General features: G+C 36.9%; 2 protein-coding genes across 3 annotated transcripts in view; one reads left to right on the top strand and one right to left on the bottom strand.

Annotated features, from left to right (window-relative positions):
* nlgn2b (neuroligin 2b) overlaps positions 1-27,665 on the bottom strand; it is a 346,267-nt gene that overhangs the window by 221,127 nt on the left and 97,475 nt on the right. The gene's annotated exons all lie outside the window — the stretch shown is intronic.
* Positions 4,581-27,665, top strand: part of fgf11b (fibroblast growth factor 11b) — a 92,698-nt gene continuing 69,613 nt past the window's right edge. The window contains exon 1 of the mRNA XM_001920319.8: positions 4,581-5,539. Coding sequence (XP_001920354.2) covers positions 5,347-5,539 — 193 coding nt within the window. The 5' untranslated portion in view covers positions 4,581-5,346. The remainder of the gene's footprint in view (positions 5,540-27,665) is intronic.

The raw sequence follows: 27,665 nt of genomic DNA, 5'->3' as shown, positions 1-27,665 counted from the left end.
TAGTATTCGAATGTAATTCAAAAGTTCACACTTACCTAATGATTGATTTTGAAGCCTTTGATGACTGTGGTTTGGAACTTAGGTTATTCGAGGTGACTTAGGAAACATCTGATTGGTGAATTATGTATTGGCTTATGCGGGACCAGCTGTAATCAATCACAAGCACATGATCTTCGCGAAATTAGTCCATAAATAAACTTCTTCTATTAAAGAAAGAATTTTGAATGTAGGTTTTCAGACACATTGACAGCCCTACAACACACAGCAGGTCAATATTTACCAATTACAAAACATCTTTTTAGTAAGTTTAGTAAGTTCCAGCAGATACATGCTCCATTTCGGATTAAAATAATCAGTAGAACAGAACTGTCGGTTTACTCGTGTAAATCAATCAGAATGTAAACAGCGAGAGATCTATATGTTTATTTCTGTTCTTTTAATATATAATGCAGCATGCATCCTGTGGTACCAAGCATCATACTCGCCACAACTTAGCATTAACATAGGTTGCATCACAGATGCGTATTGTCATAACTTTCTTCATAGCTTGCACATTTAAAAGTGAGAGATCCCAAGACAGACATACAGTGCATAACAATAATGGGTTGAACAGCAGGTGCATACACTGTAGCCATGACCGGTCATGTGGCTGCCATTAAAAGGTTTTACTTTTAGGCATTATGATTTTACTATTACTCCATTTGCATTAGGCAACCCATTAAACCCTGTGATATCACAGTTTGTGATACTGTAAGCAACATAGGCTCATTCTGAAAACCTAGCCTTATATACATTCCTGGAGATCGCAAATTATGTAGCCTAAGGAACACATGGCTGCATTTTATCTTTAAAACAAATGCTACGGGGCAGTATGACGTTTCTTGCTTACCAGCAGACTGCTTACCTCCATATGGACGGCTTTCCTGCTGTTACTAGTTCGTCCGTTAGCTTGACATGTATGTCAGTGGACTTGCGATGCAAAGAGGAGATGATTGACAACGGGGTTCGAGTCCAGTGAAGAAAGGCTCCAGAAAGCAGGTAAGACCAAAACAAAAGCTAAAAAATTAAATAAACAAGTAAATAACAGGGTCAGAATGTGGTAAAATCTGAAAATGTGGCTTTTTCGGTATTGCATTTTAAAACACTGCGGTTGGGTTTGGAGACGGAGGTGGGGAGGGATTTCGGTGCTTTTTAAAACTCCATTGGTTGGGTTTAGTGAAAGGGGAGGAGGGTAGGGGGAATCAGTCAGTTGGTCAGTCAGTAAGTCAGTCAGTCAACAGCGGCCTCTGGTGGGTTTATGCGAGAACAGCAGGTTATTGGAAGAAATTGGAAGAACATGGCACTCGCTAGAAATTTGAGATCTGAAAAAGCGTACACAGTGACCTCTGGTGGATTTGCAAAAACAAAAATGGCAAAAAAATAGCTTCTGGGACGTATTTTGCCCTCTCCAGAAATGTATATAGGGGAGCATCATCAGAATGAGCCTGAGCTGATTATAAAATCCCTTGCCTTCATTTACACTTAAATTAATAAACTACTATTGTGTGCTTGACTTCATATTAGTATATCTACTTTCTTTTCATCATTTTCTAAAATGGCATAAAAATAAATGTAGAGAAATAATGCTGACTCTTGTAAATATGGCACATTTAAAGTCTAATACAGTGGTTCCCAACCTTTTTCTTTGGGGCCCCCCCCATGAACATATACAAACATTGGAGCCCCCCCACCATATAAATGCACACGCACGCACACACATATGTACTGTATATATATATATGTGTGTGTGTGTGTGTGTGTGTGTGTGTGTTTGTGTAATATTAATATATAGTAATATGTATAGAAAATATTCATTAATCAGTTTTATCTTGTCTTGGCCTTCAATAAAACCAAAATTTAGGTAAGCTTTGTCATACTGTCTAATCTTTTTCTTCGCCTCTGAAGAATCACTGCATTTACGTTTGTCTGCCATTTTTGTTTTGATTTTGCCTTTACGACACGTTGACAAGCAGATTGCGCGAGTGAGCAAAATTATTTAAAGTTATTTATTTTAATTATTTTCACTATTATGTTGGAATTTTAAGCATGTGTTTAGATTATTTTTATTTTCTGGTACTTAAAAATACATTTATAATATTAGGGCTGCTCGATTTTGGGAAAAATCATAATCACTATTATTTTGGTCATAATTGTAATCACGATTATTCAAAACCATTGCCAGTTAAAGTCAAAATTATTAGCGCTCCTGAGATTTTTTTTTTTTTTATAAATATTTCCCAAATTATGTTTAACAGAGCAAGGAATTTTAACAGTATTTCCTATAATATTTTTTATTCTATTTGTTTTATTTTAGTTAGAATAAAGACAGGTTTAAATATTTTGAAACCAATTTAAGGTCAATATTATTAGCCCCCTTAAGCAATATATAATTTTGATTGTCTGCAGGATAAACTACCGTTATAATGACTTGCCTTATTACTCTAATTAAGCCTTTGAACTGCACTTTAATCTGAATGCTTTTATTTTGAAAAATATCTAGTAAAATATTATGTGCTGTCATTATAGCAAAGACAAAAAGAAATCAGTAATTAGAAATGAGATATCAAAACTATTATGTTCAGAAATAAGTTAATAAAATATTCTTTCCATGAAACAGAAACTGGGCAGGAAAAGGTTTGCTTATATTCAAGAGGGCTAATAATTCTGACTTCAACTGTATACAGTTATTTTCCACCCTGCAAAGGAAAGAGAAATAAATACAATAGAATAAAAATGAAACAAACTGTGCTTTAAGCATCTTCACTGTAAGAAAAACACTTTAGCTACAGCAGTCCTTCAGTCAAGAGCAGCGAGGGTTTTCTCGTTATGTTTGTTTAATAATGATAAAAACAGGCGGCAGAAGGATTATAGCGCACTGTCTCTTTAATGGTTTCTCTTTCACGTCTTTTGATCTTCAACTCGTTTGTTTATTACACAAATGAGGGTTAATGTAAATAATCACTAAACACCGCGTTTTGACACCTATTTGACCATTAAAGCGTTCACGTTAAGATGACTTTAGATGTCTGCGCTCCTCTGCTCGTCTCAGTGTGTGAATGAGAGTGAATGCAGACCGGCCGCATGCTTCTGACTGCGTGATCGTGCTGCACACACACATAAGCTCTTTCGCGCTTTTAAGAGCAACACGTGTACAACTGTGGCGAAATATGATGCAATAATCAATTATGTCGATAAATGCTTTTTTATAATAGTTTGAAACCGAAATCTAAATTAGATTTTCGATTAATTGCAAAGCCCTTTATAATAGTGGAGCATTTTTATGCCTTTTTCTACCTTAATACTTAGCCTCTCCCGCGCCCCCCCTGTGAACTCTGGCGCCCCCCTTAGGGGGGCGCGGACCCCAGGTTGGGAACCACTGGTCTAATACACAGTGAGATATTTTTGCACGGAAAACAATGATAACGGCTTTTACATATTTAAACACTCATAGCATAGTGCTATTTCAGCACATTCAGTGCCTGCTCAGGATCAAAATTAAATGGTTATGAAGTCAACCTAAAGTGGTGAATCTGTTCAATAAATTAGTTGTAGTCAGTGAACGTGTACAGTACACAGCCATCTAATGTGCATGAGGACACGGAAGAGCAGAGATGATTTCTGTCTCTACCTGTCTGTGTCACTATTAATGAGAGACAGCCGCCTATCCTGACATGCGCTCAGTGCCTGTCTGTCTCTTTAAGCAAACCGCCCCTCAGGTCCCGCTCATTTCACATGCTGTATTTGCAGAGTGCCAAGAGACTGGAAAATACACTGAGATAAAGCGAAACTGCAGTGATGTCAGAAAGAAGAATCGAGGGGTGGGGGGGATACAGTGGCAGAAAAAAAGAGAGCTTTGAGACTAAGAATCCAGAGCAATAAAGTAAATGAGAAAAGAGGTTAGTGAAAAAGACGGAGAAAGTCTTTCTGTTTGTAAACCTTCGCAAACATGAAGCACTCCAAGCGCGAGGACTGCACGAAACTGAACACTAAACCAATAAAAGTGGTACACTCCTAATCCCCTAAAAGTGATTGTGTACACAGGGATGTGTGTATCAGAGAGAGAGAAGCGGGTGAGGGGGATAAATGTATGTGAGAGTGTGTGAATTTGGCAGCGATAACTGACTCAGAACGCACAATGTTCTTCCTGAGGTGACTGAAAACTGTCACCACTGGCACCTTAAGCTCTCTCTCTCTCTCTCTCTCCTCCACTCTACCCATCAAGGACAGACACGACGGAGTGAAGGAAGAACAGAAGCGTTAACTCTCTCTCACCCTCCTCTTTTTCTCTCTCTTCATCTTTCTGTTTTCTCTCCTCCATTGTTCTCATTCATCATTCTTGTTCTTCTCCCACTCTCTTTTACACTCACTCGCTCTCTTTCCCCTCACTCAATCGCTCTCGCTCTCCCTCCCTCACTTGTTCTCTCATGAATGTCACCTTTACTGGTGGTAGCCGCTGGATTTGCGCACACACCCACACACGCACGCTCGCTGGCTTTGGGGTGAGGGGGGGTAATGTAGGGCTGTGGGGAGAGATAGCGTGTGCCAGAAGAGGCAGAAGGGAAATTTCTCGGAGTCCATTCTTCTTTTGCCGGCTCCCGTCCTGCGACTCAGGGCTTTGTCCGTCCCAGCAGCTGAAGCAGAAGTGCCTCTGGACGTGGGAGCGCAGGATTACCACTCCAGATTATTATTTTTTTCTCCCCCCACCACCCAGCACAACTAAAGTTAGCCATAGGGACTGCAGGCTGACCATCTGCCCATTCCTGACAGGATCTGCTCCTGAATTTATCCCGAATAAATTCTGCTGGTGGAGACTGAAGAAGTTTCTGTGAGGACCAGCCGTGTGCGGGTGAGAAAGCTTATCGTTTGTGTGCTAAACTTTAGCGTTGTCAGTGTTTTCGTCTTCAGGATCAAGACACAAGGGGAGGGGAAGTGAGAAGAGGGGGGGCGAATATGTCGGCAATGTCGCAACGATGACTTTGTCAGCTTCTTTCTGTATTTTTTGGTGGAAATGTGACTGCATCGATTTACGATTTACGGATTTGTTGGGGTGTCAAAATGTTTTTAGTAAAACAAACATGATGAAGGACAAACCATGGACAGGTTGTGAGTGGACCAGAACTTAGCCTCTTCCCTTACTGGAGGGAAACACAGGACAACGTGAGGAAACTACCTGAATTCTTGCCTCACCCTGCAAGGTTTGACCTTTGACATTTATCTCTTTGTGCTGCTTATAAAAAGACAATTGCATCCAGAGAGGGTCTCCTAAGCAAACAGAGACCCCCCTCCCAAAGGTGAGAGGGGGGGAAGATGGCAGCTCTTGCCAGTTCTCTCATCAGACAAAAACGGGCAGTCAAGGACGACCAGGCCAACCGGCCGATAGCAAATAAACGCAAGCCTTGCCCTAAGAGCAACAAGTCCCTTTGCCAGAAACAAATTCTTGTTCTTATATCTAAAGTACGACTATGTGGCGGTCGAAGAGGAAGAACGGACAAAAGACCAGGTAGGTCCATCTGTAAATTCATATTTTATCCACTTTAAACAACTGGCAACAATTAAAATTCAAACAGAAGCTGCTTTCCCAGAGCACCAAAGAGCAAACTGTAAAAAGTTTTGATCTAAAGTTGCACACTGATGTCATTTTTCTTGGCTCCCGGTTTCAAACTGACTGGGACAAAGTCCTGAAATACACTCTGCTCTGAAATACAGTTGCCTCTCCAAAGCAATGCTCCATAGGTCATCTAAAGGAGAGAAACGCTAAGCTCATTAAATTGCAGCATTATGGGATTTATTCAGACTTTTATAAGGGAAGAAGGGGGTTGACTGCTATTTTATGACATGAACAAAGCCGGAAGAGGCAAGCCCTTTATAAGGTGTGATTTACAGTCTTTGAACGCGTCCCACATGCACAGGCTATTCTGGGTTGCATTAAGACCTGCCCTTAGGATGCTAATTACTACCTCGAGACACATCATCTCTTCCATGTTCACACTTGGACAAGTTTGTCTGCATTGTAATAACTGATGTTAATTATGTTTTATAAAAAGAGTGTTACTCAGTGGAGCCAAAAGACGTTGGATTCCGGCCATGTTTTAGTTCCGGTAACCTTGCCACTGGCCAAACAGAAGAAAAAAAAAAAAAAAAACAGCATGCTCTCTGATTACAGCACTGATACTGAGACTGAAGCTTTGCTATTGTTATGTCAACCTACAGGGCAAAAATGCAAAACATCAGTGTCCACAACTCTGACTAGCAGTTTTTCTAAAGCCAAAACACCTCTGTTTGTTGTCAATTGATTGCAAGTTTTTTGGGGTAAAGCTATTAATCAAATGCTTATTACATTTGATGCCAAAGAATGAGACTGAATAATTGCATATTGAATAACAGAACTGTCAAACTAAATAAAAAGGGGTAAAGAGGAAAAGCTCACTCAGTGAGTGAGTGAGTGTTTGAGAGTGAGACAGAGAGAGTGGGTGTTTTGTACATAAACGAAAATGAATATAGCCAGGGATATTAATCTGCCTCTTTATCCGCTTCTCTCACCAATGAACATGCAATGCGCCTCACCGCAATCATCAGAAAAATATGAGTATAAACAGAAATAGATGTGAAAGAGGGAGCGTGTGCATGTATTTTTATGATACTGAAGTAACGCTGATAGCCCGTCCTGCTCCTGGGACCTTATTCTGTAATATTTACATTCCTTTGATATCTGCTGAACACATTATCACATTACGCTCCAGTACCGTTAGCATAATGTGGTTTAGGGACATACTGAAATGCAAATATATTTTGGCACATGAAAACACACTCAAATACTGGCTCAGGCATCAAATATTGCAATCCTAGCACAGGTGAAATTTCAACTGCAGGTCTTATCCTGTATAACCCTGATGTGCTGTACTGTACAAACTTGCTGCCATTCTAATCTAGACAAGTATATGCTGGTTAGTGTTTATTTACAGCTTATCTACCTCCAGGGGTCAAGGTTTGGATGGTTAACAAGGCCTTGTTTGTGCTTCCAGGTACTGTAGATGTTGAATCTTAAACCCACTGACAGCTAGCTGGGAGATGAGTTATATTTCATTGGTTAAGATAGTTATGAAGCATATTAAGCAGCAAAACAGTACAGTCTTTGTGCAGGGAAATCCTAGCAACTATTTCTCATATTGGCAAATCAGTGTCTAATTCATATGAATGAAAATCTCAAGGAAATCTCATCTGTATGTTTTGGTGTGATCTGTTTAGGCCCTCACTGATGTGTATCTTTAGGAGTGGACCTAAAGGGATCACACTAAAATATAGGTCCCACTTTATATTAAGTGTCCCTAACTACTATGTACTTACATCAAAAAAATAAATACAATGTACTTACTGTGTTTATAATGTATTTGAGAACATTTGTGGTGCTTTTGAGTTGGGATAGAAGTTGGGTTATGGACAGGTTTGGTGGCATGGGTAGGTTTAAGGGTAGGTTAAGGTGTAAGAGATGGTCAACAGTGCATTTACAAATGTAATTACAAAAGTTAATTACAGATGTAATTACATACATGTATTTAATCAAGCATAAGTACACAGTTATTTACACAATAAGTACATTGTAACAAACTATTAATTCCTATGTAAGTACATATTAGTTAAGGCCACTTAATATAAAGTGGGACCAAAATATATATTCAGTCATGACAACTCTCTGACACATATTTCAATTAGTGTTTATTGATATGGGTGTGGAATACACATGAGCTTGAATTTGGAGGACAAGATTTACTATGATGCTGCTGCTAATGATGTTGCAGCTGTAGAGCAAGAAAACAGTATTCAGTTCAGTTTAATCAAGATAAGGAAAAGTAGCTGCTATAAAAGAAGTAAAACCCCTGTAAGGTATGTGGTGCTAGGGGAGGATGGGGAGAATTTTAAGCTTTCATAATTGCACAGTATACCAGAGGCAAGCTAGGGCACACTATGCATGTTCTTACATGGATTAGGAAATACTTCTGATTGGCTAATACTGCTGTGTGTGAATGAACCAATAGGGGACTGCTAGAGTTATGTATATACCACATAATCATGTAGCATTTTGTAACTAATTTAGATTTGGTGGCTAATTTGTGTTACTTTGTACAATCTAATTTGTATATTTTAGTACAACGCTCATACTATGTTTTGTATAATGTTCAATCTCTAGGGAGGTGTAGGGTTAGTGGTGGGCATGCTGCCTTTTAAAAATCATAAACAGATATATCTATTATCCATCTTTCGGATGAGATGTTAAATCGTCCTGAAACTCTGTGGTCATTAAAATTCCTAGGATGACCTTAGAAAAGGAGTAGGGGTTTAACCCCGGCATCCTGGACAAATTTGCCCACTGGCCTCTGTCCATTGTGACCTCCTAAACATCACTTTATCATAATTGGCTTCATCACTCTGTCTCTCCACCAATCAGCTGATGTGTGGTGTGCAGTCTGGCACAATATGGCTGCTGTCGTGTCATCCAGGTGGATGCTACACACTAGTGGTGGATGAGGAGATTCCCCTCCAACACTTGTAAATTAAAGGAATTATTACTATAAAAATCATATAAATTAATGACATCGAATTTGTATGAATTAGCCACTTTCCGATAAGACATAAAATAGTTACGTTTCCTTGTAAGCCTGGGTTGGAATGGGAAAAAAGTGTAACAACTAATTAAGCTCCGCCTACTAGTACAGAAGCCAATCATTGATCACTATACATTGACGTTTCTCTGAAAGACCATACGTGTGCTCTTTACAATAGTTTTTGCAGTTGTTGTTAATCCTCTGGGCTCACTCAAATGCACTGGAATCTCAGGGAATACTTGATTCACAGACATGATAAATATATCTACAATCTGTCCTATTAAACATATATCACTACTCAAACACCCACAAACTTGTAAACAAGGAGGCCGCTGTCATTTTGGGAGAAGTTTTGCCAAGACAAAGTTGGGAATTACTACAGAAGACCAGCGCAATTGTATGAGGCATTTATCAGAGGATGATAATGTATAAAACAACCATAAATGAGGTTGGTGTTGTGATCTCGTTCCCTTCGATTGTAAAGTAATGTGTATTTATATAGCGCATTTGTTGTGTATAGCCATACACCCAAAGCACTTCACAATCATGAGAAGGGGTTTCTTTATACCACCACCAGTGTGCAGCATTTACTTGGAAGATGCAACGGCAGCCACAAGACAATGGCACCAGTTCGCTTACTACACTCTAGCTATTGGTGGAGTGGAGAGACAGTGATAGGGACAATATGGTAGATGGGAAAGATTGGGAGGCCATGATGGGTAAGGGCGGATGAAGGGAATTTTGCCAGGACACCAGGGTTACACCCTTATTTTTTACGAGAAGTGCACTGGGATTTTTAATGATCACAGAGAGTCAGGACCTCGATTTAATGTCCCATTCGAAAGTCAATTCAATAATCTTGGATCATGGATGGCTGCCATGTAAAATGTCTTGCCTTAAAGGAACTTTGGTATAAATGAGATTCCACAAATTTTGACAAATTAGCCACTAACACAAGTAGTTACAAAATAATGATTTGACCTGATATTGCATTGGAAGTCCTTCTAAATGGGCCAAGAAGACACATCTTAGAGTTGCGGTTTAAAATGCAATTCATAGTGCTTTGGGTGAACTGAAGCAGACAAAAATTGACAAATTAGTAGGCGTCACATAGCCACAGCAGTGTGGGATCATGGGATCACTGTTGCATTGTCAGGTCAGTGATCCATAGACATCCATCATAACAATGTCAAGCTCCTGCTGTACCCACAACACCCTTCGCATCTGTCTCTCAGAGTGTCTAGTTCAGGATGGGTTCCCTTGCTGCTGTAAGATGGCGTATTGGTCTCACACCCTCTAAGGTCGGCACTGAGTCTACTGGTCTCTCGATCGATGCAGCTCATTAACGTATACTGATTAATCAATGATCACCCTCTCAGTTTGCCCAGTGCCCAATTTCACGCAAGGTGGAGATTGTATAGAAACGTAAACCACACACACATGCACACAAACGTACACACTCCATTCTCTTAATAGCAGAGGCTGTTTTACACCTTTACAGTTTTATGGAGCACTTGGCTTCTGTGGAGTATTTGGCTTTATTTAACTACAAATCTCCTTATAGAGGAGGAGAGAGGCAGAGAAAGAGAGAGAATATAGATTATTATCAAGTGAGAAAACCCCTCAGACAGCCTACCCTCCAATTCTCCTCTACAATACACAGAAGCTTACAGAAGTGGAATGAATACTGTCTATTTGAATAATAGTCAACATTGAGACCATTTGTTACTGTTTCTATACCTACAGTATGCAATTGTATTGACAGTACTCCCACGTAGACTGACCTTTAGACTCAACGTAGAAGACCTAGACTCCTCAAACTGTACAAGAACCACCAAGGGTCAAACTGACTGACACATGTAAATGTATTGTTCAGTGACATGCTTACATTGTGTGAAATTATTGAGTCAATGTCCCTTACAGAGCAGTGTGTAAAGCTCTTGGACTAGTTTTTGAAGAGTGATAACTTACATATTCTTTTAGGCATTTAATTGATCATGATATCCTTTAATAGTAACTAATTTAAACACAATTACCTTTTTCTTTCTTGACAGGGTTTTGACGAGATGATGGCTTTGTTTCTTAAAGACTGCAGTTGCAATTTTTTTAGAGCGAGTCAATTTAGGATATGGTCATTAAAAAACAAAAACAATGGAACATACTGTAATGATATTTAATCACTTCAAGGCTACGTTTACACTACAATAACATAGGAAATGTTTTTTCCTTGATTAAGTTTCATATTTACATGACAATGTTTTTCAAAACGATCCATGTTTACACATCAACAAAAAGTGTTACACATCCAGGCCAGTATTTGGTGCTGTCTGTTAGCAAACAGTACCTACAAGAAAGAATTACTGGTTTAAGTTGATTAAGTTGTGATTTTGGCCAAGTATGATCACATACTTGGAATTCATTCTGCATTCAGCTCTTTAAGTGCACACTAAGCAGTGAACACACACCCAGAGAATTGGGTGGCCATTGCAGTGCCCGTAAAGCAGTTGGGGGAATCGGTACCTTGCTCTGGTGACTAACCTCAGCCATGGTATTGAGGGTGGTGAGAGTGTTGGTTATTCACTCTTACAACTCACAATCCCTGGAGCTGGGATTTGTACCTGAGACCTTCCGATCAAAAGTCTCATTCTCTAATCATAAGGATTTTTTTATGAAACTAGCTGTGTGTGTAAAATACTTATGCCTAATGTGAAGTAAAATCCACACTTTGCTGTTGAAGAATTAGCAAACACTTTGAGCAACAACAACACTACCATGCATTCCACCATTGTTGTGTGTTTGCACATGCTTGCCTTTAATCTACACCTCCCTAGACATGTACCATGCACTCACATTATGTCATTGTTTTCAAAGAATCTTGTTTTTAGGTATTTACATGAATACAACAATTGCAGAATTTTTAAAAAACATTCAATTCGTAACCCATTTTCAGATTTTACAGTCGCAAAAATGCTATGTACTGTAGTATTAAAAGTGTTTAAAGTGTTTTGGTTTTAAGTGGTGGTCCACTATCATAGATATATACATTAGATGTCGCCTACCCTGTTAGTGGTTAGTGGTGCTACTTTGGCTTATGGTGAATGCAGTAAGTGACTGTTTTATCTTCAATAACGCTACCTGTTTAGCACAAAGGTTCAGAACATACAAAATCGAAAAAAACTAAATTTTACCTATGAAATGTTCTGCCTTTGTGCTTTGTTTAATTTGTTTGCTCATTACTACACTTGTAGACAGCGCTAAAGTCCAGCATCTTTACGTAGTAGCACTGTCTTGACTAGTGCGGTTAACTGACACTTATCCTGGGAGCGCTGTAATATGGCGGTACTATTCACGCATGCTCAGGGTCCCTATGCGATATCAAAAGTATATATCTATGGTTCTCTATGATATCATATTTTAAACTTTATTTGATGTGTAATGTAACTGTGTGAACATAAACAACATCTCTGAATGTAATATGCTTAAAGTTCAATGCAAAGGGAGACATTGGCTTTTACAAAGTTAGCTTCGCAAAGCCTAAAGCGAACAAAGTTTGGGGGCTACAAAAAAATACATCTGGGTTAGTGAGATTACAAATGATTTAGGCTAAACACATTCACCACGCGCATACACCGCGCATCGTCATTTTCATGTTAGCTGTATGTAATCAAAGTAAGATATATGAAAAAATAAGTTTTTTTTTTTTTTTTTTTTTTTTTTTTTTACAAATGAAGCATGCGCTCATATTGCTTTGCTTCTTATAAAAACAACCAAGCCTTAAAAATACACTCTGGACCATCCCTTTAAAAGATTATCAAGTAAACAGTCCCTAAAAAAAAGATGAGAGATGTACACCTGCTGCTTTGTAAATGTAGCTGAGTTTCAGTTCTTTCACAGCATTAGGGGGGGAATTAGCACCTGCCACCAGCCAAGTGAGATGTGTTTTTCTCCACAGTTGTAGTTGAACTTTGTATGTTTACATTCTGATTAGATCTTAGACAATCTGAGTAATGATTCAGGTTGCAATCTGCTTATGATGCATGTTTTCTTTTAAAGACTGTGCTTATGTGGGATTACAGCTGTCAGGATTTAGCGACTTGTGCTAAATACAGAGTGCCTTATTTGAATAAAACAACAACAACGACAAAAAAAAAAGAAAAAGTAATTGGTAAATCAACAAAATGGCAAGTAACTGAGAATTGTAGCTGAAGGAAAAGTTAATTCCCTTCACTGTTTAAACCTTCCAAATGACTAACAAGGAAGAAGAGATTGCTGCAGATGTGTAGGAAGGAGAATGCAGCAGTTCTACTTGCTGGCTTTGGTCTAAAGGAGTCGCTCAGGGCATGAGGACGTGGCACTGGAGGAGGACAGCATTAAGCTGACCGCTGAAGATGGGCTGTCTATCTCGCTTACTCGACAACACCTGATCACACTGCACAGTGTTAGGTAGCCTCTCATCTGAGTACTGAGAGTGCCAGGGGTCAGAAAGAAAGAGTGAGTGAAAGAGGAAGAGATAGTAATGCGGGAGAGGAAGGAAGGAAGGAAAGGAAGCGGAGGAAGGGAAAGGAGAAAAAGGAGGAGAGGCAGGTGTAACGGCAAAAAGTGAGTCACTGCAAAAGATAGAAGGGCATATGCAGAGGGAATTCAGGAGGGGAAAAATCACTGATGATTAAGCAAAAGTTCTGGCAGAGAGTATGTTAAATTAAAATTGGCAGCCTGTACTTCGACTGCATGAAGGATTAGTTCATTTCAGATAGTTAAAGTATGAGAAAAGATTGACATAAATACAGTATATAATATATAAAGTTAACTGTATGTAGCAGTTATTATGCTCTAATACAGTAACTACATACTTTCTATAGTTATTAATAAGCTGTATGACTTTCACTCCTCAGTTTGTATAAAGAAGTAACACACGACATTAACAAGACAGTTGCAACAAAGGCTCATTGTAAATACGAAGCTCTGTATACATTTCTGGAGAGCGCAAATTATGCAGCCTGATGTACATATGGCTGCATTTCATTTTTAAAATGAATGCTACGGGGCGGTATGATGTCACCGACGACTTCTGTTTCATTTCACGCTACCAACTGACCGGTTACCTCAGTGTGAATGGCTTTTCTGTTCTTATGAGTTTGCACAGTAACTCGCGAAGAGAAGTTGACTGCAATGACGGGGTTAAGGTAATACAGAAACAAAAAGCAAAAAATGAAATAAACAAGTAAATACTGGGGTGAGAATGTGGTAAGATTTGAAAACGTGGTAAAAATCAGGCAGTTGTTAGGGATTTTCTGGATAACTTTTAAAAACACTGTCGGTTTGGATTAGGGAAGGTGGTGGGTTGGTCACTCTGTGCTTTTGAAAACCCTATGGGTTGGGTTTATGGAAGGGGGTGGGTGGGTTGGTAAATCAGCCTCTGGGGGATTTACACGAGAAGAGCAGGCACAAATGCCACTTGCAAAAGAAATTTGAGATCGAAAAAAAAGCATACACATAGGACTCTGGTGAATAAGAGAAAACAAAACCTGCAAAAAACGTACCTCCTGAGACGTATTTTGGGCTCTCCAAAAATGTATACAGGGGTACGTATCCATAATGAGCCTGGGTTAGACATTATACAGGGATGAATGCTGAAGTAGTCACAAATCTTTTTGAAAAGAAATAGCATACTAACCTATTCTAAACTTTGTCTACTCTAATTTCTGTTATAACCACAAAATGAATAAATACAGAAACTTTCACACAACAAATATAACATTACAAAGGCTTATCAAGTTATAAGTTATTACAAATAATTTGACAAAATCTGAGTCTAAATCTAAAGAAATATCCACTGTCACTTTGTCTGCTATGCATAGTCAGAGGACCAGTAGACCACAACTAAATGTAAGATTTCGATGTGTACTTAAAAATTTATTGATTTATATGTTTATTTTGATTATTATTTAGTTTTTATTTATTTATTCTTTCTTTACTATATTATACCAAACTGCAAGGCATTGAGTGAACATTTATTTACAGTAAGTGTTCTGTCTAGCAAATATTAATACAAATATATTTGCTTGCAAATTTAACTGATTCTGTAAATTGCTGATGTGATATAATAAATATATTGATTAAAATATGCATAAGAGATTTAGTTTTCAGCCTCTTTAAATGGGGGGGAAAATAAGAAATGTTGTAAAAGATCTTTTTTATATAATATATCCTCAAAATGTAAGATTTATGAGCATTCTTTGTCAATTTTAAAACAATATTCTTCTTCCATAAGTGATGTAACCAGTATAAAGTGTATTGATCATCAAACCGCTGGTAGAGTCAATTAAACAGAATTTATCTTGTTCTCTCTCCAAGCTCGCACACAGCACTTGTTCAAGCAATTAATGCATTAAGATGGAGTTCATTAATGAGTTTGTTAGTGAACAAATGAACCATAGATCTACTGCGCGGTTGCTGTTCTCGGGTCCCTCTGGACCAACCTAGAGGGAGAAACGAACAGAAATATTGAAGCGAGAAGTAAATATGACAGAAATGAAAGGCATCCAGGCATCATGTTACTGGACGGTTAACACTATTGATCCAGGAGTCAGGGCCAGTGGGATAATATGCGATTGACTATCTGAATGAGTCTAATAATGTGGCAGGAAGACAACTCATATGTGACTAATGGCTCCTATTGCACACGTTTTATTGGTGTTAGCATTAGCGAAGGTGTTCTCCAAGCTAACAGCATTAATCTGTTCAATCCTCTGCAAGTGGCCTTCCAAAATAAATGGAAAGGTGGCAGTTTCCCTTCACAAGGTCTATTAATTAAATAATTAGCATATTACGTGTTTGACAGATTACAGATGGGTCAGTCTAGTAATTGACATTTAAGGGTGAGTCAACACTAGGCAGGTTTGGTTCAGTTAAAACGAACTCTGTTAATATTGTATATTAGAAAAAGGGTGAACACTTTCACCCGAACCATGGTGCACACCAATCAACCAGACCACCCAGCAAACAATTTTGTGTTTAATAGACATCTAATAGACATCAAAACGTAGACAGCTTGGCTAAAACAAGGCTAAACTTGGGCTGTCAGTGAAAAATCTAATAGACATCTAAGAATAGCCAAAATCTAAAGTAGAGTATAGTCGTCAAATAGACAAATCAGACTAACTTTATATGTGGAGTCATTCATTTCTGTTTATTTGATAACTAGTCAAATTTTGGCCTATTCTTAGACATCTATTCGAGTTTCACTAACACTTTAGACGTCTATTAGACATATATTTCTCATCTTTAAAAAAGAAAATGCTTGCTGGACAAGTATCCACTATTAAATAACCTCAGATTTGAGTGAAGCGCAACATTGGATTATTGGATTTAACTTTTTTTTTTTTTTAACAAAAAACAAGATATATCAGAATGCTACTTTTACAGTGTAAGCTATATGAGCTCTCAGTTGATAAAAAAAAATATCTTATGTACAGGCATATATATTTATAACTGGCATTTAGCTTAGCAAGTTCTCAAATAACATTTTGATCCAAAAAATGACAGTCTGAATGGCAAGCGAACCAGGATTCAATATAATATTCTCCATTTTGGTCCAGACATAAAGGTACAAACTACAAGTGTTGAGACATCGACCCACATAATTTAGCTGATACATTTTGTTACAGGAAAAGTTCACCAAATATCATCTTTTACAAGTGGTTCCAAAGCTTTATAATATTTTTCCAGTTGAGTTCAAATAAATATATTCTGAACAATGTTGGTAAAACCCTTGACACCAATTGGAAAAAAAAAACAAGAAAGTCAATGGCTACCAATTTCCAGCATTTATCAATGTATAATTTTTATAAGAAACTTAAAAAGGTTAGGAACAAATGAAGTGTAAGTACGTTAACAAAATAAAGATGTATTTATAAAAATGAATAAAAACAATAAATACTGTGAAAATTGGAAATTCCAAAGAATTGTCATTTAGTGGTGACATCCGTTTAAGTTTACATACACAACATAAAAAAAAAATATATTGTGAAAAGTGCTACACAAGTAAACTTGAATTGAACTGAATTGAATGTAAGACAGAATTGTAATTTTTGTTTACATACACAACACAAAGAATTGTGTAATTCAATATTTTAAACAAATCAATATGGGGAATTATAGTACATTATGCCCTATATTCACAGACTTCTTTTAAAGACTGAAGATTTACTTCACATGACCAAAAACACAAGAAACTCCAAAAACGCCATCCCATTCAGCTGTCCTGAGAGCTCCAATCCTGGAAAATCTCAGCTGCAGCAATCACTGCTCACAACCATCTGTATGAAATGAATATCCGATTAGTTTTGCAGCTGCAACAGCAGCCAAACGAATTTCCGAGACTCTTTTGTTGAAAATGAGGATGCCAAACATACAAACAACAGCTTATGCAGTTACACAACTAAAGATTGGGAAGGGTTTCATAATCTATCAAGAATTTAATTCCAGATGAAAAGATAATTAAAGCTGAAGGGATTGATGCTTTTGTTTTGAAGGTTTATTTCAGTGCTGCATCTATGCCTCTGGGTTGAAGTGTTGGACTTAGTGGATTGTAAAAAAGAAAAAAATTTCCATCAGTTTGGAAGAGATCAGATTAAGACTGAATTTGCCTGAGAGAGATCAGAGAGAAGGCAGAACTGAGATAAATGCTAGCCTGTGATTAGTATGAGGGAATTCATTCTGGAGTCATATATCCTATTTAAAAAAAAAAAAAAAAAAATGTTGATAAAACATCTCATTTAAATGAAAAGCGACATATATTGAACCAATAAATTAGTTTTGCAAAGCTGATTTTTGCGTCAAAAATATTTGAATTTAGTAGGGGAAGCAGAGCTTAGCAGAAGAGGAATAAAGAAGGCTTTTTCTTTATGAAGCATTTTGTTTATGGCACTGAATTTGAGCTTTTTAGAGAAAATAACACTTTAATATAAGATACAACCCTGTAGCAACAATATCTGCATGTATAAACATAATAGCGCTTATGTATTTGTATTCTGTAGATGTTATCTGTGGTTTGAATCTTTTTAAAGTCAGCATGATACAATACAATACAGTATCAAAAACCTGACAGTACAATATGGGCCAATGAAATATATATCAAACACATTGTAAATAGTAAGACCAGTCATACAGATAAAGAATTCTAACAAAATTAGTCAACACTTTAAAATAATGGTCCATTATTTATTGTATTTAAATGATTTATGTATTTATTGGCGACGCAGTGGCGCAGTATGTAGTGCTGTCGCTTAACAGCAAGAAGGTTGTTGGGTCGCTGGTTTGATCCTCGGCTCAGTTGGCGTTTCTGTGTGGAATTTGCAAGTGCTCCCTGCGTTCGCGTAAGTTTCCTCCGGGTGCTCCGGTTTCCCCCACAGTCCAAAGACATAAGTTACAGGTGAATTGGGTAGGCTAAATTGTCCGTAGTGTATGAGTATGTGTGTGAATTTGTGTATGGATGTTTACCAGAGATGGGTTGCGGCTGGAAGGGCATCTACTGCGTAAAAAATTTGCTGGATAAGTTGGAAGTTCATTCCGCTGTGGCGACCTCAGGGGAATAAGCCGACAAGAAAGTGAATGAATGATTATGTATTTATTATCTTTTTATTTATATTTATTTTACTTTTATTTTTTACATTACCTAATGTATTTATTAACATGAACTAAGTGTGAACAATCTTCTACAGCATTTATTTATGATTGTTTGTCATTTGCTAATGCATTATTATAATCCAAAATTTTGCTTGTTAACATTAGTTAATGCACTGTGAGTTAACCTGAACTAACAAAGAACAACTTTATTTTCATTAACGTTGATGAAGAATACATGTATTGTTCATTGTTTGTTCCTGTTAGTTAAAAATACATCCGTTATTTTAAAGTGTTACCTAAAATCTTTTGGTTTTGATCACACTTCATTTAATGTATACAACTGACACTATTAACAAACCACTAACAATGACCTGTAGCTTAATAAACTACTAATTTGTAAGGTGGTGAGTTTAGGTATTAAGTATGATTAGGGATTATTAGAGATGTAGAAGATAATATCATACTTTATAAGCACTAATAAACAGTAAATTTCTGAACAACAAGACAGATAATAAGTCAATAGTTAATAGTGTGAATTGCTACTTAAAATAATCTGATATTGAGTTTTGTTTTTAGTGTTTTTGCAGAAAACAGTGAATATATAAATAATAAGCAGATAATAAGCTAATAGTTAATTGTGTGAACTCTCCAATAATTATTATTTATCAGTTTTAACTAGCAAGTCAGAAATAAAATCAGAAAACTTTTTTTTTTTAAATTTGACTAAATAAATAAAAAAAAAAACTTTAGAAAAAAAAGCTTCAAAATGTGCCACACATTCTCTATTGGAGACAGGTCGGGACTGCAGACAGGCCAATACAAGTACCTGTATTCACTTCAGATTGTGTGCAGATTGGCAAAAACAGTTCATATATAAATAATAGGCAGATAATAAGCCAACTGTTAAATGTTTGAATTGTTAATTGTTTCTTCCAAAAAGCAAAAAAAAAAAAAAAATACTGTTTAAAGCTACTTTCACACTGCTAGGCTTAGTGCTTAAATCAGATTTTTTTTTTTACATAGCTGTTCACAATGTTGTTATAAATGTAATATCAGATTTGCAGTGTGAACAAATTATGATCCTAAACTGACCCACATGCGCAAAAGTATGGACAGCATAAAATGTCTAATTATGCACAAAATGTGTATACTGTATGAGGTAAGCACGTTGTCAAAACATGCTTAATATGTTTATGGCCCTTTTCCCAGACAACTGTGGTGTATTTCATAAACTGTAAAGAGCTGTTCTGCTTCTACTAAACTTAAAATAAGTAAATTGCTATTGAAAATACTGATCACTTGTGATTTATGAAAACAGCAGTGTGCGTCTTTCTGACCACCGGTGTAGTGAACTCATCAAGGGTTAATGAGCAGCAGCAGACTAAACTGTGAAGGCGGAGTTGGTTTATCTCTGTTATCTGAGTTAATTCATTTTACTTTGTTATAAACAACAGGCATGTGTATAAGGGGGGGGGGGGGTGGGGGTTTGGTTACCCTTTTTACCCTTTCTCTAAGAGAGAAAGTTGATCCTTAAAATGAAAGTGCCTCTCCTTTGTGCACTGATTTCCTATCCGCAACACCACCCAACGCTCTTCAGCTTTGCAATCAACCTATGCCCCAATCGTTAATTAGAAGCAATAGTTTTGCCTTCAAAATCTTTTTTTTAAATGAACAACCAAGTTTCTGTGGTAAAGTAGTTGCCTTGTTTTCCATTCTACTATGCTCCTGAGGAACAGATGATGTTTGCAGCACAGAATGGTGACGCATGTCACTCAAAGATTATTTAAAATTCACATGAAATTCGACATAACCGTTCGGTCGGATTGCAAAACATCAGATCTGTGTCTGATTTAATACTACATATAAAAGTGGCACAAATCTTAACTAGAAAAACCAGATTTCATGTAGTTTGGACTGTTCACACTGTCATTACCTCACACAGTCACATGTGGGCAAAAAAACTGAATCAAGCCACATTTGGCTGCAGTGTGAACATCGCCTAACGATTTTTGCAGTATGACATTCTGAAGCACAATAATTCCAATAGAGTGAGAATTTGTTACAGCCTCAATTTTACTGTTCATGTCTCACATATCACGTCTCATAAAGTAAAGGGATTGTGGCACCTCCAGGTACTGACGGAGAGCACTTGGGCTTTATTTACCCTAAAATCATGAGTAAATGCATCAGAATCGGAAACACCCCCCCTGCCCTCTTGTCTCACAGCCTAATGACATTGCGAATGACAAAGAATGCCTTAATAGCCTCTCTCACACAGCAGCTGAAATTGAATTTGTGGATACTTTGATTAAACCTGACAAGGACAGATTGAGTTTGACCTCTAACAAGAGGGAGACACACAAAAGAACATTGTGTGTGTGTGTACGTGTGTGTGTTAGAAGGGGCAGAGGATAAGAAGTAGCAGTCAGAAAAGGTAGACATTTACCTCAGTAATTTCTAAGCACTTAAGTGCTTTGTGTTGACGTCACGAGTGGGCAAAGCTCCATTACTGTTGGGCTGTTATCCCAGAGAGTCAGATTGCTTTAAAGTAACATATAACACATCCACCGAGCGCGAGCACAGAAACCCAACCGGCATGTAAAATCAGCTTTCATTTAAATTTTGTGCAATCAGCAACCTGCTTCACAGTACGTCGAGTTGCTTGCTATAATCAGCGTTTATCCATACTTTCAACCTCTGGTTTTGTCAATTGACGGTAAACAATGATGGAATGGGATGTGGCTGTCATCTCAACGGACACTCCCTTGAGGTCACAAAATCATGCTGACAAGGTCATGTCAAACATGCAACGCAGAAAGATTGAAGTGTCCGAGTATTGACCCCCAAAAGATTAATACCCAAAAACACTTGGTAATGTTTGCCCAGTTGGGTCTTAACGTGGCATTAGAAATATAATTGTTTTGAAAGCCATTCAAGTGCAAGTCACGTGTGTGTCTACTTTACTTATTCTTGCCATTTTCGCTTCTGCTGAGAGCGATTGTAACATACAGACTGAAATAAAAGGAAATGATGTGAAGAGATCATACGGACAGTGTCACACATAACTAGACATGTTAAAGACTGAAAATTCTTTCATCATTTACTCACCCTTCACTTTCTTTCTTCTGCTGAACACGAAAATGGTGTTTTGAAGAAAACTGGAAACATATAACCATTGACTTCAATAGTATTTGTTTCTCCTACTTTGTCAATGGTTACTGATTTTCAATAGAATACAGAAACTTAAAAAGGATTGTAACCAACTGTGTCTTTAAAAATGGAAAGTAAAACATGTTACTTGATGTCAACAATCTTTGAGGGTCCTGGAACAATATTATCAATCAGGCAGGAATATATATTTCATTTTGACCTGAGAGCAATTCAGTATTTAAGGTTACGTTTCTGCTGAAATAGATTTAGAGAGACAGAATTACTGAATAAAACAGTGACATTTATTAGCACTTCTCATATTACAAATTTTGATTGTGTCAGGCTGCAGACAACATGAACGGATAAGCTTCAACGGGTAAACATTTCAGTAAAGTGGACTTCATTGTGACCAAAACAATGATGCTGAGCAGTATAAAACTGTTATGCTAAAATATTGCCATGTATTGTAAAATATTGCAACAATGACCTATAGAATGAAGGGATTCTGCAGGTATAATGAGGGCAAATTTAAGTAATTTGTGTATAGAAACTTTAATGAATAATTTGAAGAGAACAAAATGTCTTTTGAATGTAAATTTATAAGGGGTTCACTATACTTTTATTTATTTATAAATTATTGGTAATATTTTAAGAAATTAAAAAAACATTCCATTCCTTGTACTGTATCTCCATTACCATTTAAATTATTTCTACATACAGTACCTTAAAAAACACAATAACCTTGATTTCAAACACTAGAACATGCATGGAAATAACTTCCACTCTATGTTTTGACTACACTGAATAAAATGAATCTTTTCCCTCAGCATTTTTGTCTTTTTTTGGAAACACTTTAGTTTAAATACCAATCCCCACTTTAAATTACTGGCTTATTAACTGCCTTTTATTAGGATATTGGCTGTTTATTAGTACTTATAAAGTATGATCTGATTTCTTAATTTCATATAAAGTATGATCTTATTCTAGATCCCAATCCAATTCCTAAAAACAACTACCAGCTTACTATACCAATCATTAATATGCAGCAAATAAGTAGTGTATCGGGCTAAAAGTCTTAGTTAATTGTTTGAAACGCCAGTAGCCTTAGACTTCCACACTAACTTTATTTCTCTAGTATAGAAGTCAGAAGCTACAGGTTTCCAACATTGTTTAAAATTGCTTTATTTGTATTTAACAAAAGAAACAAACTCAACAACATATTTAAAACAACATATTTGTAACAAGTGGAGAGTGACTAAATGATGACAGAATTTCCATTTTGAGGCATTTAATTGTGGAAATCAATTACCTAAGAACATTACCAAACAGCACACCAACTTCAATTAAACAAATGTAAAAACTATTATTATATTTTTGGTTTTGGGCCAAATGAACACTTAAAAAAAAAAACTGAATGAGGAAAAACTAAAAAACGCTTTCACATGGTGAAATTGAGATAAAAGAAAAAAATTCCAAAGGATTGTTTTGTTTTGTGCACAACCAAACTGAACTAAACTAAACTCAACACATTTCAAATAATTTAAGGCACCAATTGGCTCACATTTAAATACACACATAGCAGAATTGTGAAAATTTTATTACAACTACACTAAAACTTAACTAAACCTTTTTGCTATTGTTTTTCATCCTACATGATGCGTCGGTGTCTCTTAAAATCTGACATGGGTGTTTGCCAGGAGACCCACTGTTTTGAAAACCCCTGCAACAGAGAGAATGAAAGAAGAAGAAATGGCTAAGATAAGAGGACAGACTGAGAGCGAAGATCTGATGGAGAGGGAAGAAACGAAGTACAAGAGCGAAAGAAGAATGAGAAATGCGAAGGAGAGATAAGAGAGGAAAAACTGCTGAGAGATGCAGAGAACGAGAGACAGCAAAGAGAGAGAGAGAGAGAGGAAGAGGGGACTGGTGGGGAGTCCTAATAAAGGTTGAGGGAAGCCCTGGTAGTTTGGCCTTAGTCAGGAAGGGGAGTCACAGATGCCCTTGGCTGCTCGCTGAAGCAGCGCCTGTAATTACTCTGCACTCTCTTATCATTACAGGGTAAGCCGGCATCTCACAGCTATAAAGCAGCACACCGCACTGTACCAGACACTCTGTCCTCGCACACAAAAAACACCAACCATGCACATACACCAAGGGTTACTTGACAGTTAACCTCCATCGATCTCATGAACACCAGCAGGAAAATAGGCTGCGACTTTTGGCTCTGCTAGAGTGTGACTGATCAGACCACACACACACACACACATATAATTGAATGAACACGTGGAGTCTTCATGTTGGCTATTGCATCTTCTGACTTTGAGAAGCTTCAGTGGAAGGTGGCAGTTCCATCTCATGTTGCTATTTCATATATTATTTTATGTATAAATAAGTGGATGATTCATATGAATTCTTAAAAAAAGTATATAATTATTTTTTAACAATGACTTATTGTGTTTTCACATTCACAATTTAAAACAGTATTTGTCTTATTCTGCCACCCCAAAACATGGCATTAATAAAAGGACATCAAATGCTCTTAAGTCATACCAGAATTTCAGTTGACAATGAGGTGATAAAGTGACCACCACTGTAAAAAATATCTTTTAATTAACAGGTGATTTACAAATGTTTTCTGTTTTTGTACAGTTGTAAATTGCATTATGGGACCTTGTATAATGATCACCAGTAATCTAGTAGTTGCAGATTGCTGGAGAACTACGATTTTGCCACTGAACCGAACAACAAATCCTAGAAGTAATTGCTCTGATCACTCCTGCCACAGCTGGCAGTCATCCGGACACTGACACACACACACAGCTGAAACTAGTGGTGGGAAAAGCAAGGCTTTATGAAACATTAAAATAGTCGAAGCAAATGTGTCGAAGCTTCGAAATGTTTCAAAACTTATTGGTCATTTTTATGTATTACTCTGCATCAGCAAAGAAACAGTTAAGCAAATTGAGGTATTAAACCCCACATAGTGGAATTGATGCTTGAAATTATTTAGTGACCCAGTGAGAGTTCCAGAGATAATGGTTTAGAATCCAGGGAGATGCAGCAATTGATGTTCGTTTTTAAATGCTCTGTTCTTGTAACATGTTTTGTTTTAACATCGGTCTGACATCTGAATGAAAATTTCTTGTTTGGTCATTAAAAAGTAACAGTGAAAAAAAAAATCAAGTCATGACTTTAAAATATTTGTATTTGTACGTCATTTTTAAGACAGGATTCAAACTCGGGTAATTTGCAGCATAGTTATACTGTGCACACACACGGTCCCACTAGGCTACATGACAGAGGTTTTTTTCGACGCTGTCAGTCAAACGCATTATTGCCAGGTCACAAAACGCTTCTAAAATGACTGATGCTTTGAATCACTAGTTAATATTTCACATTAGCCATCACTAGCTGAAACTCATCTTCATTGATTGCCTGGACTATGTATAAACCACACTCACAGTTTATTATAAGGTTTTTGTACTTTAATATATCGTTTTGGCATTGATATTGCAATGTGCGTATCTGCAATAATCCCATTGCATGATCTGAACATTTATTAAAGATTAAAAGATGAAGATATTATAAAAAAATTGTATTAGTACGGTGGCACAGTGGGTAGCCCGATCGCCTCACAGCAAGAACGTTGTTGGTTCAAGCCCTGGCTGGGTTGGTTGGCATTTCTGTGTGGAGTTTGCATGTTATCCCCGTGTTTGCGTGGGTTTCCTACAGGTACTCCAGTTTTCCCCACAGTCCAAGGACATGCAGTATAGGTAAACTGAATTGAATAAGTTAAATTAGTCGTAGTGTATGTGTGTGAATGTTAGCCTGTATAGTAGAGCTGCACAATTAATCGAAAAAGATCGCAATCTCGATTCGACCCCCTAGACGATCTTAATCCAGCATTTCTACGATTTTGTCAATCATATTTTCAAGTTCAGGAGAGAAGCAAAGGCGGCTGCACGAGTCTTTTCATTGTTTCACATGCATTGCTCAGCGACATGGACACCTCCAAATGATGTTGAAAGAGTCACATACTGTATTTATAAGGTATAATTCACCTAAAAATGTCATATTTGTCCTCATATAACGCTGTACTCACGGCCAGGAAATCACACGTGACGTGAGCTGCTGACCGTGAGCTGTTACCACAAAGAAGACGGCGTGCGCTTTACTTAATTATAGACGTGCACAATATTGATCACCCACAGAGTTTGTAATTTAGTCAAATGTTTACAAATACAAGCGCAGCCGTTTAAAGCTCATGTGGTGAATGATGTCAGAATTTACCGGTATTTTGGAATGGATGTGTGAATGCTCTTTTCCAGATAATTTCCGTAACGTCCTCGCCTGTGTGAACAGCGCTTTTTTGAATATACTGGTAAAGTCGTTCCGGAAATTTTCCAGATATTTACCGATATCACTGTGTGAAAGGGGCTAAAATTATTATTGTTGTTTTACCATATTTTTGAGAAAAAACAATAAGAACTGCCGACTCATACTAATTTTTATTTTACATCTACGGAATCGTGAGAAAATCGTGATCTTTATTTTAAGCAAAAAAAAAAATCGTGATTCTCATTTTATCCAGAATCAAGCAGCTCTAGTGAAGGGGTGTTTCCCTGTGTTGGGTTGCGGCAGGAAGGGCATAAACTGTGTAAAAATATGCTGGATAAGTTGGCGGTTCATTCTGCTGTGGCGACCCCTAATTAATAAAGGGACTAAGCTGAAAAGAAAATGAATGAATGAATGAATGAATTTATACTGTACAATGATGGCAATGTTATTTTAAGTTTGATTGTTCAATTTCTGTACATGAATACTGTTCAACTCCCCAGAAAACCACAAAGAACTGTTTATTTACTTGTTTTAATTATAATTTATAAAATAGTAATATAATTTTTTTTCTTCGAAAAAGACGTGTTTATCTCGGTCTTTCCGAATAGAGCTCTTCAAATCATCTGGTGAAATTATATTCATATTGCAAAATATATCACAGCAAAACAAAATATCGCAATGTCAAATTTTTCCTATATTCTATAAAAAGTGTTAATAAAATTCACTTTTCCGAAATGTTTTAAGGTAAAAAGTTGTTGGAAGAAAGATCAAGGTCACATAATGCAATTCAAATGCATGAATAAACAGGGAAAAATAAAAACATAAATCACAAAATATGGAAAACTGCTATAATTTACAAATATGCTTTTACACTGCGTGTTTGTTCAATCCATATGTTATCATTTAAAAATACAAATTTTGGAAACATCCAAGGAGGATAAAGAGGAGAATATTTAAAAGAAAAAAAATCATAAAATGTACAAATAAGAATAATTTAGTCACAAAATCAAAAAAGTTACAAACTGGAGTGAGATTGCATTGGAATTAGTGCATTTTAAGTATACAAATCTCAAACTAATTTTTTACTTTTAATACTTAAGTACAATTTTACGCCAGACTTTTCTTTTTGTACTTGTACTCAACTATATTTTCACCCATATACTTGGCTCCTAATTGAGTAAAAACTTCAAAAGTACTTTCACTTGAGTATAAATATTGAGTGGTTTTTGCACAGTTCTATGTAAGTGCACAATACAGTGTGTGTAGTGGTTATATTGTAAGAGGCAAAAGATAAGCAAGAAGCAAAGCTGGAAAGCACCAGCAGGAATATGATTAGCATTACTGCATTTGTATCACTGCACTAGTGTTGGGAATATCAATGCTTGTCTAATAATGCCAACATTGCCTAATTCTGCTCCCGGTGGAGTTGGTTGTACAGAGAGGATTGCTGGTTTAGAGAGGACTGTTGGTTTGCATGTCTCGTGTATGTTTGATGTTTATTTCCCTTGAGTGTGCCACTTTCCGAAAAGCAGGAAAATACCATGTAACAGTACAAGAATTCCTCAGCCAATCATATTAATTAAAAGTCATTGATGCGTGAGATTAAATTAGACAAAGCTGGGGGTGAAAGGGGGATCACTGGGAGCTGGGTGCTGAGACAGAACGAGAAAGAACGAGAGGAATTGCTAATATTTCCTTTTCCAGGTCAAAAAATGACACCAGCAATATCTATAACACGGCAGAGTATACAGTAAACTGCTCTGCTAGAGTATCAATAAAGTGGGGAAAATGTTATAAACAAATTGTAATACTTTACATCCACAAAATGCAGAATATTTTTAGTTGAAAACAATGTTTCAGTGGGCCTGTTGTTAAAATGCAAGTTTTCAAAAAGGATACCAATGTATTGCC

Source organism: Danio rerio, chromosome 10 (genome assembly GCF_049306965.1).
Source record: "Danio rerio strain Tuebingen ecotype United States chromosome 10, GRCz12tu, whole genome shotgun sequence".
Lineage (NCBI taxonomy): Eukaryota > Metazoa > Chordata > Actinopteri > Cypriniformes > Danionidae > Danio > Danio rerio.
Note: the sequence above shows the minus strand (reverse complement) of the source record. Positions and strands in the feature narration are given on the sequence as shown.